Below are 16,501 nucleotides of genomic sequence, written 5' to 3'. Positions count from 1 at the left end.
TCCACCTGGCAGAAGGGTTCAGTTACCACAAGATACGCTGTGGTCACAGGCCGTTTAACCTCCCAGCCATTGATGGGTCTGACGGTTTCACGGTAAGAAGCAGCAGATCCCTCAGAGGCTGCCTGTGCGTGTGGGTCAAGGACTAAAGCAAACTATGCATGATTCCATCTTTGTTTTGTCTGTCCGCCTTGGTTACAGGAAATTGGTCATGGTGGGCTAAAACCAATCAGCTCCCCAGACACAGTAGAGGTTTCGGCAAGATCGTCATGAGGCCACGTCCTAGTGACAGAGATGTGCTAATGGAAACTCCACAGTCAGTTGCATATCAATAGGCTGCTGGAAATTTCCTAGCTCAGCAATTTTACATACCCAGCCAGGAGCAACTGATATTCAAAGCAGGCTTCAGGAGGCCACACTACCTGTGCCAGTCCCCCATTTCCTGACTGCGACTGTCTCTGGGCTCTGTCTGCCAGGTCCTGCTGGGCTGCTCCAGTGAATAGGTCAGTGACTTGGGTTGCTTGTCTCAGACAGCGTCCGCCTGTCTCCACGGTTGGGACGCGATCTGCCCCATGGCTGAGCGGCGATGTCTGATCCAGGGCACGGACTGTCTTGACCTCTGATCATGGCTGGGGAACAGATGTGGCACTGGCGAGGCAGAGGGAGGGAAATGGGGTGTGGGGGTGGGACAGTGGGCTCAGGAGGGTGCTGATACGCTCGGAATGGGGCTGGCTGAGCCAGTACATCCATTAGGAGGTGTCAAATGGGACCGGCTTTTGTTTGTTGCTGACCTGGGGCCGGGATGAAGTCGCTGGTTTGAGTTGGGTCCTGCTTGGGAGCTGGGAGATGTTGTTGGAGGATGAGGATCGTAATTGTGACATCAATTCCGTATGGCATTGGGGGGGTCACTTTGCCAATCAGTGTCTGCACGTCTCATGTTATGCTATTGCCCAGCACTTCTACACCAGGGCAGTGCACACCTGAATGATCGATCACTTTTAAGCGTTTGGGATACCTTCTTAGTAGTATTTTCAACAATTACAGCACACATTCTTCCCCCTTTTGCAATTCTCCACCAAAAATGTTAAGCCTACAAAAAGCACACGAGATCTTTTTATAAGGGAAAAGGCAACACGCCGCATTTATTGAGAATACAGCAGTTAGCATATGCTTTTCAGTCACACACACACACACACACATACACACACCATGCACACAGTCCCGCCAGTCGATGTTTATATTTACCAGTCCAGAGTCTGGATCAGTCTAGTGGCCAGCCAGATTGGTTGCAGAGGAAAGCTGCTCTCTGTCGGTCGTGATCCGTTGCTCCTGGAGTTGTTGGCAAGACAAACCCAAAGCCCCATGGCAAAGCACCCTGTTTTTATAGTCCTTCTTCTCCATTGAAGTCTATGGATTTTGCTGTGTCAGTTCATGACCGGTTACTCCTCAGTGGCTGTTATCTTTTGATGGCCCAAAACACCTCCAGGAGGGTCATCCTGTCTGGTTTAATCAATGATCTTGTGTTTTAAGGGTGCCAGCCTTCACCTCAGGGTTGTCAATCTGCCCCTCCTCAACCATGGATGCGCACTGATGGTCCTCTGGTGTCTAAGTTTCTTCAGTCTCTTCACTCCTCCTCCCTTGGCCCTTTGGCTCCAGCAATGGCCTTCACACCTTATCTTCTCCTGACATAGGCACTCCTCATTCACACAAACAGTTCTTTACAGAGACCTTCAAAAGATAACAAATAGCAATGTTTTATGTTGAGTAAGAAAGGCCTTGTAAATTAGGCCTTACTAAATCTTGCAAGTATCTTTTCCTACATTGGGACATAGGCCTTTGAAATTCCTCTAATCTAATTAATATAGACACGGAAAAGATCCTGTCTGTTACTTGCAAGGCATGAATAAAAAGAAAATGGCTAATATTAGTATCCACTATCCTATTCATTTATTCTAATACCTTAATTCTTACTATAAAACATACATGGTATATAGCCAAAACATAACCAATTGTATAGCACAATACCCCTGCTACAACACTCTTGCAGAGCAAATCTGAAGTCTCTGCAGTGTGTGATGTGCCCCGGCCAGGGCCATCCTTAGGATTTACGGGGCCCAACGCAGTATTATTAAACTGGTGCCCCTGTGCCCGACTTGCTCTTAGCAACTCAAACAGAAGCTGCAAAGAGTCCTGTGGCACCTTATAAACTAACAGACGTTTTGGAGCATGAGCTTTCGTGGGTGAATACCCACTTCGCTGGATGCATGCATCTGACGAAGTGGGTATTCACCCATGAAAGCTCATGCTCCAAAACGTCTGTTAGTCGGTAAGGTGCCACAGGACTCTTTGCTGCTTTTACAGATCCAGAATAACACGGCTACCCCTCTGATACCAAACAGAAGCTGACAGTATTGGAAAACTTGCCACGTGCACTTTATTAAAAACAGTTTCATTGTGCCGCCTTTGCCTCTAACCCCTGCACTTCCCTCCCACCTGCACCCCAACCCCAGCCCTGCCCTGTCAGCGTGCCCCGCCACACCGCCCCCCTGCCCAGTACCCCTCGCCCCCTTATGCCCAGCAACCCCCATTCTCAGTGGCCCCTCACCCAGGGATCTCCACCGCAGATCCCTATGTCCAGCAATTTCCCACCCACAGCCCTGCCCAGTGTCCCTCTCACAGCCCCCTAACTGCCCAGCCCCCCATATTCCTGGGGGAATGCAGCACCAAAACATTAAATTCTCTGCACAATATTTTAAAACTGCAAAATTCTACAAATTTTGTCAATAAATAAACATTGAGGCAACAATATGGCAGTGGCAAGCACAGGCCACTGGCTGCATGGAGGTGGGAGATCACCCTGCAGCCTTCCCGCCTCCCCTCGTAGGACAGGGACCTGGCAGTGAGATACCTCAGTGTGCATGTCTAAAGCTCACAGGCAGGGCCGGCTTTAGTAAGTGCGGGGCCCAATTCGTGGGGCTTGTACTCACTGGGCGACGCTCTGGGTCTTCGGTGGCACTTTGCGAGTGGGTCCTTCAGTGCCACCGCAGACCCAGAGCGGGTGAAGGACCCGCCACCAAAGTGCCACCAAAGACCCAGAGCGAGTGAAGAACCCACCCCCGAAGTTGCACCGAAGACCCGGAGTGCCACCAGGTGAGTAAAAATTAAAAAGGCCACTGGGGCCTGATTCGAGAGAATTGGGGGAATCAGCCTAAAGCCGGCCCTGGCCACAGGGAAGCATTTTACATGATGGCCGGGATGTCAGCCATGACCCAAAATCCATTTGAATAACAAAAAAGAACTAGCTGATACCAATGGCTTAGTCCAGCCCTCATCCAGGCCCTTGCTTGCCACCGCTCTGGGCCATCAACTTGCAAATGGCCTGTCCTTCTCCCTAAAAGAGAGCGTTGCCCTCTCATCCTGACACGTGAAGAGGTGCTTGGGATGTGCAGTTCAATAAAAAGAGGAACTATAGTCAGGCACCAGACTTTTTTTCTGCCCTGATTTACACACCTGGTTGCCCCACACAGCTCAGTGGGATCGTCCTGGGTATAACTCAGCTCACAGTTTCAGCAATGCTTCAACAGGGGGCTGGAGCCATTAACCAGCCAAGTCTCATTTGAACAGTGGTGGCTCTTGTTTTGGATTATTTAGGGCCGTTTTTAAAGGTTTTCCCACAGGGGAGGAAGAAGAGCGGACAGGGGGCTGCAGACAGGGGGGTTTGAGAGGGAGCACAAGAGATCCTGCTGCTGAACAGGCTACCAGGTGAGAGTCCTAGCTGGTGGTGTGAGTGAGTGTGCTCGACTGTTTGAATTTTAATAGGGATTCTGATTTCAGGTGACTTCAGTTTCAGTTACAGCTGCTGTGGCAGTTGGGACTGAGTGCCTGACTTTGTTCCCTTGATTGCCTTTGATTGGCCTTCCCCAGTGTGACTCACAAGGGGGTGGGACTGACCTAGGCAAGCAGGCTTTAAAAGCCAGAGGCATAGCAACCAGGGGAGTTTGACAGAAGGAGGCTTACACTGGTTAGGAAGACCCACAACACCTGCGCCAGCACAGCTTCTGTCTCCTCCACCTGTGCAGAACTGATGAATGAAATTGTTTTTAATTGTTCATAAGTAAAGTTTTATGAATGAAACAACATTCATTCATAAAACCGGTTACTCCAAGAACTGGCTGATTGACAATGAAGATGCTTGTTAAGAGCCATAGCTGTTCAGTCAGCTGCCTTTGTAAGTTTCACTCAGTCCAATTCCTGCTTAAATCACTGAGACTTGCACTGTTTCAGTATTGTAACTTCTGTTCACCATTTATTACACTCGCCTACATTGTAACTTCTGTTCACTCTTTGCCATATTGTAATTCAAACCCTATTTTAAAACACTCACTCCATTTTGTAAAAACTTCCTCCAACCGTCATTGTTGGAAACCCTGCTGTAATCTTAGTTTAGATGTGTGACTGAGGTGTGTATGGATGATAGAATCAACTTCCAGCCCCAGCCTGTCCTGATGAAATAGAGTTCAAACCCCACCGGCTGAAGATGCAGACAAGAGCCCTAACAAAGTAAGAAGCGTCCACCCTAAAAAGAAAAGGTAGACTAGAAGGAAGATCAAAGCCAGGCTGAAAATCAGGCCTGCAATTGACACGTGATCAATCACCAAACCCAGAGGCAGCTTGACACAGCAAGACCTATGGCTTGGCTACGCTGGAGAGTTGCAGCGCCAGTGGTGTCTTTACAGCGCTGTAACTTACTCCCCGTCCACACCGGCAAGGCACATACAGCGCTGTATCTCCCTGGTTACAGCACTGGTTGTACTCCACCTCAACGAGAAGAATAAAGAGAACAGCACGGGGGTGCCAGTGTAAACAGTGATTAATCTTACTACGCTGTAACTGACCTCTGGAGCCCTCCCATAATGCTTTTAAGTAAAGATAACACTCTTTATTTTGTTGTGATTCCTCTGTTTGTTTTGTTGTGAACTCAGGGCTCCCAGAGCTGCTTATCTAAAAAACAACCACAGCTTCTGTTGGCAGTAAATGAGCAGAGGCAGGGGGATCCCTTTGGAAGGCCCACAGCTGGTGTTTGCTTGAGGAGAGAAGCAACACGGCTGGCGGGAGGGGTGGGGGTCCGTTCGGAGCAGCTGCTTATCTGGTCTGTGAGGAAAAAAACAAAGAGGGCTGTTAGCATTTAGTGAATGTGAGAGGGATGGGGAAAGGGGTCAGAACTTGCAAGGCAGGGAGCTCACACAGTGTCGGCTCCAAAAATCCACTCTCTCTCTCTCCCCCACGCTCCCTGTCACACTCCCCCCCGACTTTTGAAAAGCACGTTGCAGCCACTTGAACGCTGGGATAGCTGCACATAATGCACCACTCCCAGTGCCGCTGCAGATGCTGCAAATGTGGCCACACTGCAGCGCTTTCCCTATTCAGCTGTATGAAGACAGCTGTAACTGCCAGCGCTGTACAGCTGCAAGTGTAGCCAATAGACTCTGGGTTCAAACTAAAGCCTACAAAAAGGATGGGTGAGATGGAAGACTTTGGAGGGTAACATTCTGCTGCCAACATGGAAGGGCATCGGTGCAGGCCCAACAGAGACCTAGTTCGTCCTTGTGCCTGGCTTTCCTGGCCAGTTAGCCGCCACAAGCTACGAACCCAAGCTGCAAAATCAAGCCACGAACTCAAGCTATCTTCAGGACTGTGCAGCAGCTGCAGAACATCTGATGGATGTGTGTGTGTATGAATGTGTGTGTGTGTGTGTCTATATTAGGTATAATGTGTGTGTATAAGGATTAAGATATTAGTTATTGGTCATAAATCAAATTGCTGTCATAATAAATGTGGCATCTTTGTCTTGCTCCCTGAATAGATCCTGCGTAGTTTTGTCTGCATAACACCTGCGCCTGTAGCCAGACAGAGCGCCTGAGCATGGATTTCTACCCAGATCCTGGTGTGGTTTTGCAGGGACTGTAACTTGCAATTTCCACTTACTGATATCCAGGCTGGGGGCGGGGAGGCATCCAGTGTGAAAGGTGCCTACTGGTGGAATCTCTCAGGCAGCAGGTGGCAGAGCTACAGGAGGAGATGGCTAGGTTGAGGAGCATCCGAATCCATGAGCAATTCCTGGACAGTGTCCATGTGGAGACAGCTGAGGTAGCTGTCCCAGTACACAGGACTACCGACACACCAGTGGAGGAGGAGATGGCTCAGGGTGGACACTGGCAGCTGGTTACTTCTGGCAGCAGGCAGTGCACTCACTATCCCTGCTCCAAACCCTCCTGCCATGGTAATGGGTAACCGTTATGCTCTTCTTGATACAGGAGAGAAGGAATCACCCCCTACAGTAAAGGAGGAGAATGCTCGTACCCCTAAGACTGGGAGGTCTGCTGCCACCTCTGTGAATAGGAAACATAGGGTAGTGGTGGTCAGAGACTCTCTGCTGAGGGGGATGGAGGCGCCCATCTGTTGCCCTGACGTTTCATCTCAGGAGGTTTGATGCCTGTCGGGGGCTGTATCGGAGATGTTACAGAGGCATTGTCGAGGATTATCCAGCCCTCTGACTACTACCCCATGCTACTCATCCATGTGGGCACAAATGATACTGCGAGGTGTGACGCTGAGCGGATCAAGAGTGACTACAGGGCTCTGGGAGTATGGGTGATGGAGTCTGGAGCGCAGCTGGTATTCTCTTCGATTCTTCCTGTCAAACGTAGGGGCCCGGGCAGAGACAGATACATCATGGAGGTGAATGCCTGGCTGCGAAGATGGTGTCGCCAGGAAGGCTTTGGCTTCCTTGACCATGGGATGCTATTCGAGGAAGGACTGCTAGGCAGAGACGGCGTTCACCTTTCAAGGAGGGGAAAGTCCCTATTGGACACAGACTGGCTTTTGCCATGTGACTTGTACACTTCCTTTGTCCCAAACACAAGCTTCACAGCACATGGCATAGAAAAGCCTTAGAGTTCTCTGTCCACAGGCCTGCCCCTACAGGCCTTGCTGCCTCATAAGTGTATCCCCTGGCTCCTTTCAATGGGTTCATTGTACAGCTGATGACCTCTGATGGGCCATTGACCAGGCGTGGCAGTGCTGATGCCAATCTGTGATACAAATATATAAACAAGATTGTCATACTTGGCAGATCATAACGTTTTCACAGATACCTTACACAGCTTCTCTGGCACAATTCATTGCAATTTTATAATATTGGTGTCAATAATATCACAAACTGTTCTGAATATTCCATACAGCATCACAACATGTTCATGGATTTTAAGGCCACAGGTGGGCAGATTTAATACTACAAATAATAAATAATAATGAGTAACAGCCTGCTTTAAACAGCTGCTCTCACGACACTTGACAAAGGACAGCAGCAGTGTTATCCCCATTTTCCAGATGGGGAAACTGAGGCACAAGTGGGGAGGTGATTTGCTCCAAGTCGCCCAGGAGCAAGAAAGACCAATGAACCTGATTCGACCACGGAGACTCATCCACTCCAACAGATTGCAAAGCTGGCTACGGGCCAACTGCACCCACTCGCAGGCCAAGATGTCGACGACCTTTCTGTGCTGGCCTCGGCCATTGACACTGTGAGACTCTATACCTCAGCGAAGCACCTGGAACCCCCATACTCACCACTGTGATAGAATTATGATGTCTTGTGTTCAAAGTCTGCCCTGTGAGGTATCATTTTGTAAGCTCGAGCTGCTGAAAAATAATACCCTGTTGGATTGTATGTGCTGTCATTGTATGTGGAGTTATGAGGTATTGCTACATGTGCTACTGAAATACGTTGTGAGGCTGGCAACACCCACAACCAGCCTTTCAGTTACAATAGAGAAGTGCCAGACGGCATTAATGGCCCATCAGGAAAAGAATCTACTATCCCAGCGAGCCCCAGCTGATCTTCAACCACTCCAATGCCAGGGTCACGCTGACAATCCACACGGGGGCGGGTACCCCGCGGCCACGGTGCGGTGGCTGAACAAGGCAGGCAGGGACGTCACAGCAGAAGGTGCCACGGAGCAGCAGGTGGATGAACAGGGGCTCTGCCACGTCACTAGCTGGGTCACGGTGCCACCAGCAACCCACAGTGCCAGGCTGACCTTCGTGTTAACCTCTCGTGTGCTGGGGGCACCAATCGCCCGGCCACTGAGCCTGGAGCTGAGCCCAGGTGAGGCAGGGAGGGGAGATCTGGATTTCAGCCCCCAGGGGCAGCTCAGCCCTGAGGACCTGAAAGTGAGTGGGGGCAGGAAGCCCAATGGGGGTGGGGGAGCCCCATCTATTCTCCCTCAGTCTATTCTCCCTAATGGTAAATCTGCCCTACTGATGCGATTGGGCCCCCGCCCCTTTCTCTGAGCATTCGCCCCAGCTGTCGTCAGGACTGGCCACTGCACTACATCACAGCCCCATCCTCTCTCTCTGTTGTAGGATTCCTGGGTCCCCCGGCCTCCTGCTTTGAGGTCCGCCTGGCTGTCCTCTGTGCCACCTGCCTCTTCATCGTCCTGCTGGCTGTTGCGTTTCTCTACCATCTCTGCCAGGGCCCAGCCGGATCCCACTCCTGGAGGAAGGCGGAGGAGGAGGAGGAGGGGCAGAAAGAGATCTCCTGCCCAATCCCAGCCAGCCCCACCGGCCACGAGCTGCCAGCCAGGGCCAAATTCTAGGGATTGGCTGGCGCAGAGCTAGAGCCACCATGAGCCAGATCTAGCATCACCCGGGATCAGTCATCTTCCAGCAACCGAGCCCCAGGGGAGCCAGGACAACCCCACTGCCCCAGCTCTACCATCCAGCCATGCCCCTCCGCCTGGTGCCCTTGACCCTGGCCAAGAGCTGGGATACCCAGATCATCCTCTAGCAGCATCACCATGGGGTCTCCAGCCTTCACCCCCCACACTGAGAATCACATCCACAGCCTCTGTTTTCCATCAAGGACCCCTGACGCAACACACCCTTCTCTTCTCCTTCTCCCCCGCCCCCTGCAGCTGGGTTCTGACCCATTGACTCCAGTGAAGCTACAGATGATTAACCTCAGCTGGGATCTGACCACAGGCTGCACCCCTGAGCTTTATATGGGCTGTCGGATAGGCAGGGCCAAGGCCATGAAGTGCTGTGAAGATAACGACCGGTCACTATTGTGCGAGGTGGGATGTGCTCACGGCAGCATGCACAGCTGAGATGCGCTGCAGTGTTTGGTACTCGTCGCAGTCCCTGTGTGCTGGAGGCCTCCTGCCCGGGCCCATCGTGCTGCTCTCATCTAGCCGGGAGGTGCCGAAGGTGGGGAGCACAGGTCATCACCCGCCAGGACAGACGGAGCCTCCTAGCCAGTCGGAGATGGCAGAAAGCGCCACACGTGGCCCTTGGGATGTGAGAGCCCAGTGTCAGCGAGGAATCCCAGGGCGCTCCTGGACTATGGGCTGGACTTGCCGGTGGGGGACGTGAACCTTCAATCAAAGGCAGCTGCTGCAGGCTGCGAACGTCCCTGAGGGCTCTCCTCTGCCCACCTTGCTCAGGGTTCAGCGCCAGCCAGCTGCTCCTATCCCACAGCTGATCTCGCCTGGCACGGGGCCATCGGGGGATGCGGCTGTGGGTGGGTGCGATGAAAGACAGTCGAGCTGGATGTCACCTGCTGGTTGCTGGCGTTTGAGTCTGTGGTGTCTGACCAGTTCCCCCAGTAGCTGCATGTAGGATTCTCTCCAGTGTGGGGCAGCAGGGGCGGAAGGCTGGATGGCCAGATTGGGACAGACACAGAGACACAGGATTATTTCTCTCCAGCAGGAGGCAGCAGTAACAGACATTCTCTGTCTCCTTCGCTTGCACCTTCTGGAAAATACCAGCCACCATCTCCCTTCTATTCTCGCCCGTCCCCATGTTTTACCAGCAGCTCAGAAGAAAGAGCTAATTTCCATGCTCACCCCGCCCAGTTCCCAGCTGTCTGGCTGAGTGCTGCACCACAATCAACTCTGCTTCCCACCCAGGCCCTGGTGCTGGAGAATCAGCAGCTCCTGGACCAGCCCCAGTAGGAAACCTCTGGTGTATTTCTGCAGGTGAGCAGCTTGCCCAGCCGCGTTGGTAGCATTCAGGGTCTGGAACGAATCACCTCTAGGGTAGATTGGCCGCGACTGGGAAGGGTTTTCCCCCTTCCTCTGTGGCTGGATCACCTGGGTGTGGCAAAGCAGCCCGTTCCCACCTCTTTCTGTGACCCAGCCCCCAGTCAGGTTACAATTTCATCCCACCCCCTTTAGTCCCCGTGGCTTTAGGAAAAGATCTTCAGCCTCGACTCTAGGCCCCATGGTCCTGGCCCTTCTCCAGTTTCACACCACCTCCCCTGTGGCTGGCAGGAGAACCCGCTGGCTGCACTGGGCACCAGGCCAATGACCCTAAGGCTGGGCAGCAGAGTTCAGTCCACCAGACCTTTTGCTGTGACCTCCCTGGACTTCCTCTCACCCAGCCACCCTCAGCCCTTCTCCCCATGTCCTCGTGAGTCTCCCACTTCTTTCAGGGCCGGGGATCCCCCAGTAAATCTCCAACATGTAACTCTCAATCCAGAGCCAACGCCCTCCCTGCACTCTAATACCAGCCAGCGACTGCAGAGCCCCTTTGCCATCCCACCTTCCTCGGATTATAATCCTCTCCCCAGCTGGGGTCCATCACCGTGGGGCCCATCCTCCAGGTGAGCCCCTCTGTGCACTGGTCTGTGAAGGGTTGGGTGTTTTAACCCTTCAGGCACTGAGCCGTGCTCCCAACCTTCACTCCAGCTTCATGTAGTTCTTTGTCTGGGAATTTCCTAGGGTTTTTTCTTTTCATTATTAAAAAGTCCCACCAAGCGCGAGGCTGTTCCCCGGGCGACATGTCGACTGATCTGAAGATTGGCAGGATTAACTTCAAACAGTTTTTAAAAATTAAACATTTAAAGGGCTGTTCCCCGGTGCCCCAGCACAGCAGAAAGCCACCAGAGCCCCCTGGCCGGATACAGCTGGGTTTATAGCTGCTTTGCGTCTCCAGCTGCCGAATCTGGCCCTCAATGCACAGTTGACTCTCTGGTTTAGGGGGATGTGTTGCAGAGCGGAGCTCTGTGGAGTGGATGGAGGGAGCTGTCCCTGAGTCACCGTATCGCTTTGTCTTTAAAGGGGGCTCCTGCCTCAGCTTCCCCAGCACGGCTGCCTCACCACACGCAGGAGCCTGGATTTCTGAGAGCAGCGACAGATGGGCCAATACTGGCGTTAGCTCTCAGCCTGAAGAAGTCCCCTGGCTACCGGGGCTACACCCAGACGGCCTCCCCGGCCCAGCGCCCGCTCTCTTCCTCGCCAGAGGCTGCAGCTGGAGGAATTGCCACAACGCCAAGAGCCCAGCCAGCTGCTTGTGAGCAAGCTCCGTGTGGAGGTAACCTGACAACCCATAAAGGACCCCACAGACTCACGTGCCTGGGAAAAGCTTCCTGGAGCTGAGCTCCACTCCAGTCTGGGGCTGGTCAGTGTCAGTCCTTCCAACCCCACCGCTGGGTTTTCCCCGTGGCTTCTGGCTCAGAACCAGAAGCCAGGCTGGGCCTGGTCTCACCCATCTCCAGTGCAGGTCAGCAGCCACCCGTGCCCCGCTCCACAGGACCGAATTCTGGAGATGCTGGGTTCCAGAGGAGTAATAATCGCTGTGGCGGTTTGAAGAGGCTGCCCTGATTCCCGGCAGAACCTCCCCATTCGCATCGCTCCCTTCCGGCTCTCCAGGCATCCGGTCTAAGGGGTCTCACTTGAGGAGCTCACAGCGGGAAACAGGGTGTGTTTGTCTGGGGGCCAAAGACCTAGTCCTGGAGGCACTGAATCAGCAGGGCAGGGAGGACGCTAGAGGGGGGAGTCTCTGGGGCCGGCACAGTGATGGGGATACTGGTTAAAGGGGCTGTTTGAAGGCCCAGGCCTGACTCCACGACCCCCTGTAAATTTCCTAATCGGTTTTCTGAGTTAAAATGACTTTACAAACGGGGCCGTTTCAGAAATTTTGCCCCTGGCATGAAACGATCTGACAGGAATGATGCTGGGAACGTTCCCGCTGTGGGGGATGTATTGAAATCTCATGCACTGGGTGGGCCAGTAGGAATCTGGCAGTGACCGAGACACAGGATGGCTTGGTGTTCCCCTGTTACAGATGGGGAAACTGAGGCACAGAGGTGGACATGCTGCATCTGAGGTGCACAGAGGGTATGTGGCAGAACAAGGATTTCAACCCAGGACTCCTGAGTCCCAGCCATTAATCACTAGGCACCATTCCCTGCCGCCCGGAACAGCCATGAAGACTTTCCTCGTCCCTTGGCTGCACTTTCCCATTCTGTTCATAGGAAAAGGTAACTGGGAATGTCACTCATGGCACCGTTCTGGGATAATGGCAAACCCTTGCGCATCACAGCCGGAGTGAGCTCCTCCCCCAGCCGGCATTCCCACCCCCTTCCCCACAGTTCCCCCCACAGGGCCAGGCTGGGGCTGGAGGAGTCGGGAGCTCCCGAGAGGCTGACAGTCCCACCCAGCTGCCCACAGCACCCCCTGCTGGGAGAGGCGAGGCTCTCACACCCTAAATCTCACTAACCCCTGTGTTTTTTCCCCCCTGCAGTGCAGTCAGCACCAGACGTGGTAGCTCATTTCGGGGGGGACGTCACCCTGAGCTGCCTCTTCCCGTCCCAGCCCGGGATGAACCTCCAGCGTCTGACCCTCACCTGGCAGAAGGAGCGGGCGGGGGCAGAGGCCCTGGTGGTTCATAGTTATTATTACGGGAGGGAGCAGCTGGAGAAACAGGATGAGGCTTATAGGAGCTGGACCCGGCTGGATCCAGAGGGGCTGACTCGGGGCAATGCATCCCTGACACTGAGGGGCGTCCGCACCCAGGATGAGGGCGTCTACCTCTGCCACGTCACCTCGGAGCTGGGCAAGACGTCTGAACGCAGGGAGCTGAGAGTGGCAGGTGAGTGCTGGGGCTGCTGCATCCCAGGATGGGCCTGGCTAATGCACAGCGGCTCCATGGACCTGGTAGTGACTGCAGCCTGCGTGGCTCTGTGTCCCCACCCCAGTCGCTGCCACCTGTGTGGCTCCGTGTCCCCCTCAAGTGGTCACAGCCTGCGTGGCACCGTGTTCCTATCTAGTGGCCGCAGGCTGCATGATTCTGGGTCCCTCTTTAGTGGTTGCAGGCTACATGGCGCTTTATTAGCCTCCTCGCTGTCAGAATTCCCTGCGAGACCTCTTTCCACCCGGCTTCCCAAGAACTCAGTTCCACGCCACACTTCGTCCCTCGAGTGTTTTTAATCTGGCTCACGGCAATGCGACACTGATCTGAGCTGCTTCAAATGCAGGGGGTTGATGTGGGATTTGTCTTGGCTCTAGCGTCCCTAAGAAGCTTGTTTTTGTTATAGACGTTTACCGATTGCATCTCATTTACACTACACTGCGTCCGACTTTACAATTGGCTGGTTACTTAGCAGGAACCAGTCCCTGAGCCGCACACTCTGCCTACGTTTCGACTTCCTCTTTCCCTCATCTCTCCATTCCTAACATATCCTGTCCCTTGTTAGCTGGTTCACAGTACATAGGTCCTGAAGTGTTCTCCCTCGTTTCTTAGCTGGCTCAGACATTCTGTCTTTTCAACCTGCTGACCTCTTGACTCATCTTCTTTAGCATAAATGTTGTGTTTCCAGCCTCATGAGTCATTTGCCCCCTAATCCTGTCTTCCAAAGCATCATTGGGGGATCTACAACCCATCCTGGACAATGCTCTCTCACTTTCACAGACCCGGGTGGCAGGCCAGTCCTTGCCCACAGACAACCTGCTAACCTGAAGCATATTCTCACCAGTAACTGCACACCGCACCATAGTAACTAACTCAGGAACCAATCCATGCAACAAACCTTGATGCCAGCTCTGCCCACATATCTACACCAGCAACACCATCACAGGACCTAACCAGATCAGCCACACCATCACCGGTTCATTCACCTACACGTCCACCAATGTAATATACACCATCATATGCCAGCAATGCCCCTCTGCTATGTACATCGGCCAAACTGGACAGTCCCTATGGAAAAGGATAAATGGACACAAATCAGATATTCGGAATGGCAATATAAAAAAACCTGTAGGAGAACACTTGAATCTCCCTGGACACACAGTAGCAGATTTAAAGGCAGCCATCCTGCAGCAAAAAAACTTCAGGAGCACACTTCAAAGAGAAACTGCTGAGCTTCAGTTCATCTGCAAATTTGACGCCATCAGCTCAGGATTAAACAAAGCCTGTGAATGGGTTGCCAACTACAAAAGCAGTTTCTCCTCCCTTGGTGTTCACACCTCAACTGCTAGAAGAGGGCCTCATCCTCCCTGATTGAACTAACCTCCTTATCTCCAGACTGATTCTTGCCTGCGTATTTATACCTGCCTCTGGAAATTTCCATTACATGCGTCTGATGAAGTGGGTATTCACCTACGAAAGCTCATGCTCCAATACGTCTATTAGTCTATAAGGTGCCACAGGATTCTTTGCTGCTTTTACAGCTCCAGACTAACACGGCTACCCCTCTGATACTTTCCAAAGGATGAGGCCTCATGTCAGGTCAGGTCTCAGCTACACTCGCACTGTTGCGTCACTGCAGCTGGTTCTTTAGCTCAGGCAGCTGCGGCTCAGGGGGTTACACCCACAGGTCATTGGTTCAAGCCCCAGACACAACCTGACACTGTTCTCTTTAAAATGTCTTCCCTGCAGATGAAGTCGGCTGCTGTCTTCCCTGCTGCTTGGTGCTAACCTGTTATTTCCTGCAGCTGACTCTATCGCAGGGTTCTCAAACTTCATTGCACCGCGACCGCCTTCCAACAACAAACGTTGCCACACGACCCCAGGAGCGGGGACCGAATCCTGAGCCCGCTCGAGCCCCACTGCCCCCGGTGTGGGGGTCAAAACCGAAGCCCAAGGGCTTCAGCCCCAGGTAAGAGGCCTTTAATCTGATCCCCACCCCCAGGGCTTCAGCTTTGGCCCCAGGCCCCAGCAAGTCTAAGTCAGCCCTGGTGACCCCATTAAAACAGGGTCACAACCCACTTTGGGGTCCCGACCCACAGTTTGAGAACCGCTGCAGTGTCGGGTTAATCCCACGTGCTGGAGGGTGAATCCTGGAGCTGGAGCCCTCAGAGCCTGGCTGGAATCTCTCTGCGCTGAGGCTGCCCTGTATGTCCCAGCTGTGAATTGCTGAGAGCTCCTTCGGTGACCCCAGTGTGAGCCCTGCTCCAGAGCAGACTCAATCCAGATTCACAACTCAGGGCAGGACCCAGCCTGTGGGGCCCAATTCTGAGCCCCCTCCCTAAATCCACCCCCATGTTTCTTCCCTCCAGCCCCGTTCAGCGAGCCCCAGCTGACCTTCAGCCTCTCCAGCGCCGGGGTCACGCTGACCGTCCACACAGGGGGCGGGTACCCCGCGGCCACGATGCGGTGGCTGGACAAGGCAGGCAGGGATGTCACAGCAGAAGGTGCCACGGAGCAGCAGGTGGATGAACAGGGGCTTTACCACATCACCAGCTGGGTCACGGTGCCGCCTGCAACCCACAGCCCCAGGCTGACCTTCATATTAACCCCTGGTGTGCTGGGGGCAACAATCACCCGGCCACTGAGCCTGCAGCTGAGCCCAGGTGAGGCAGGGAGGGGAGATCTGGATTTCAGCCCCCAGGGGCAACTCAGCCCTGAGGACCCTGAAAGAGAGTGGGGGCAGGAAGCCCAATGGGGTGGGGGAGCCCCATCTATTCCCCCCCCAGTCTTATACCCCCCAATGGTAAATCCAGCCAGCCAATGTGATTGGGCCCCCGCCCCTTTGAGCATTTGCCCCAGCTGTCGTCAGCCGTGGCCCCTGCAGTACATCATGGTCTAATCCCCTCTCTCTGTTGTAGGACTCCTGGGTCCCCCGGCCTCCTGCCTTGAGGTCTGCCTGGCTGTCATCTGTGCCGCCTGCCTCTTCATCGTCCCGTTAGCTGTTGCGTTTCTCTACCGTCTCCGCCAGGGCCCGGCTGGATCCCGCTCTTGGAGGAAGGCTGAGGAGGAGGAGGAGGAACAGAAAGAGATCTCCTGCCCAATCCCAGCCAGCCCCACTGGCCACGAGCAGCCAGCCGGGCCTGAATCCTTGGGGATCTTTGGGGGAGAGCTGGAGCTACCACGAGCAAGATCTAGCACCACCCAGGCTCCATCATCTCCTGGCAACTGAGCCCCAGAGGAGTTAGGACTCTTCGGAGTCCCTGCGTGCTGGAGGCTTCCCACCCTGGCCCATTGCGCTGCTCTTGTCTAGCCAGGAGGTGCCGAAGGTGCAAAGCACAGGTCATCACCCGCCAGGACAGATGGAATCTCCTAGCTAGCTGGAGATGGCAGAAAGTGCCACGTGTGGCCTTGGGATGTGAGAGCCCAGTGTTAGCAAGGGATCCCGGGGCATTTCTGGACTATGGGCTGGACTGGCCGGTGTGGGACGTGAACCTTCAATCAAAGGCGGCTGCTCTGGGCTGCGAATGTCCCC

At 53.8% G+C, this 16,501-nt stretch overlaps 1 protein-coding gene across 1 annotated transcript; it reads left to right on the top strand.

Annotated features, from left to right (window-relative positions):
- Nucleotides 1-12,217: 12,217 nt before the first annotated feature.
- On the top strand, nucleotides 12,218-16,198 carry LOC115640404 (CD276 antigen-like). The gene is made up of 4 exons (XM_030543145.1): nucleotides 12,218-12,319; nucleotides 12,583-12,930; nucleotides 15,339-15,632; nucleotides 15,888-16,198. The coding sequence occupies exons 1-4, from the start codon at nucleotides 12,265-12,267 to the stop codon at nucleotides 16,196-16,198; spliced, it is 1,008 nt and encodes a 335-aa protein (XP_030399005.1). The 5' UTR covers nucleotides 12,218-12,264.
- The last annotated feature ends 303 nt before the right edge of the window (nucleotides 16,199-16,501 follow it).

Source organism: Gopherus evgoodei, unplaced genomic scaffold (genome assembly GCF_007399415.2).
Source record: "Gopherus evgoodei ecotype Sinaloan lineage unplaced genomic scaffold, rGopEvg1_v1.p scaffold_31_arrow_ctg1, whole genome shotgun sequence".
Lineage (NCBI taxonomy): Eukaryota > Metazoa > Chordata > Testudines > Testudinidae > Gopherus > Gopherus evgoodei.
The sequence above is the reverse complement of the archived record's forward strand: the minus strand, read 5'-3'. Positions and strand labels throughout refer to the sequence as shown.

What these genes read in the sequence shown, in the direction of transcription:
- LOC115640404 (XM_030543145.1), top strand. Translation starts at nt 12,265, where the DNA reads ATGAAGACTTTCCTCGTCCCTTGGCTGCACTTTCCCATTCTGTTCATA. An exon ending in CATTCTGTTCATAGGAAAAG is followed by an intron (nt 12,320 to 12,582) that starts GTAACTGGGAAT and finishes TCCCCCCTGCAG; the next exon opens with TGCAGTCAGCACCAGACGTG. An exon ending in GAGCCTGCAGCTGAGCCCAG is followed by an intron (nt 15,633 to 15,887) that starts GTGAGGCAGGGA and finishes TCTCTGTTGTAG; the next exon opens with GACTCCTGGGTCCCCCGGCC.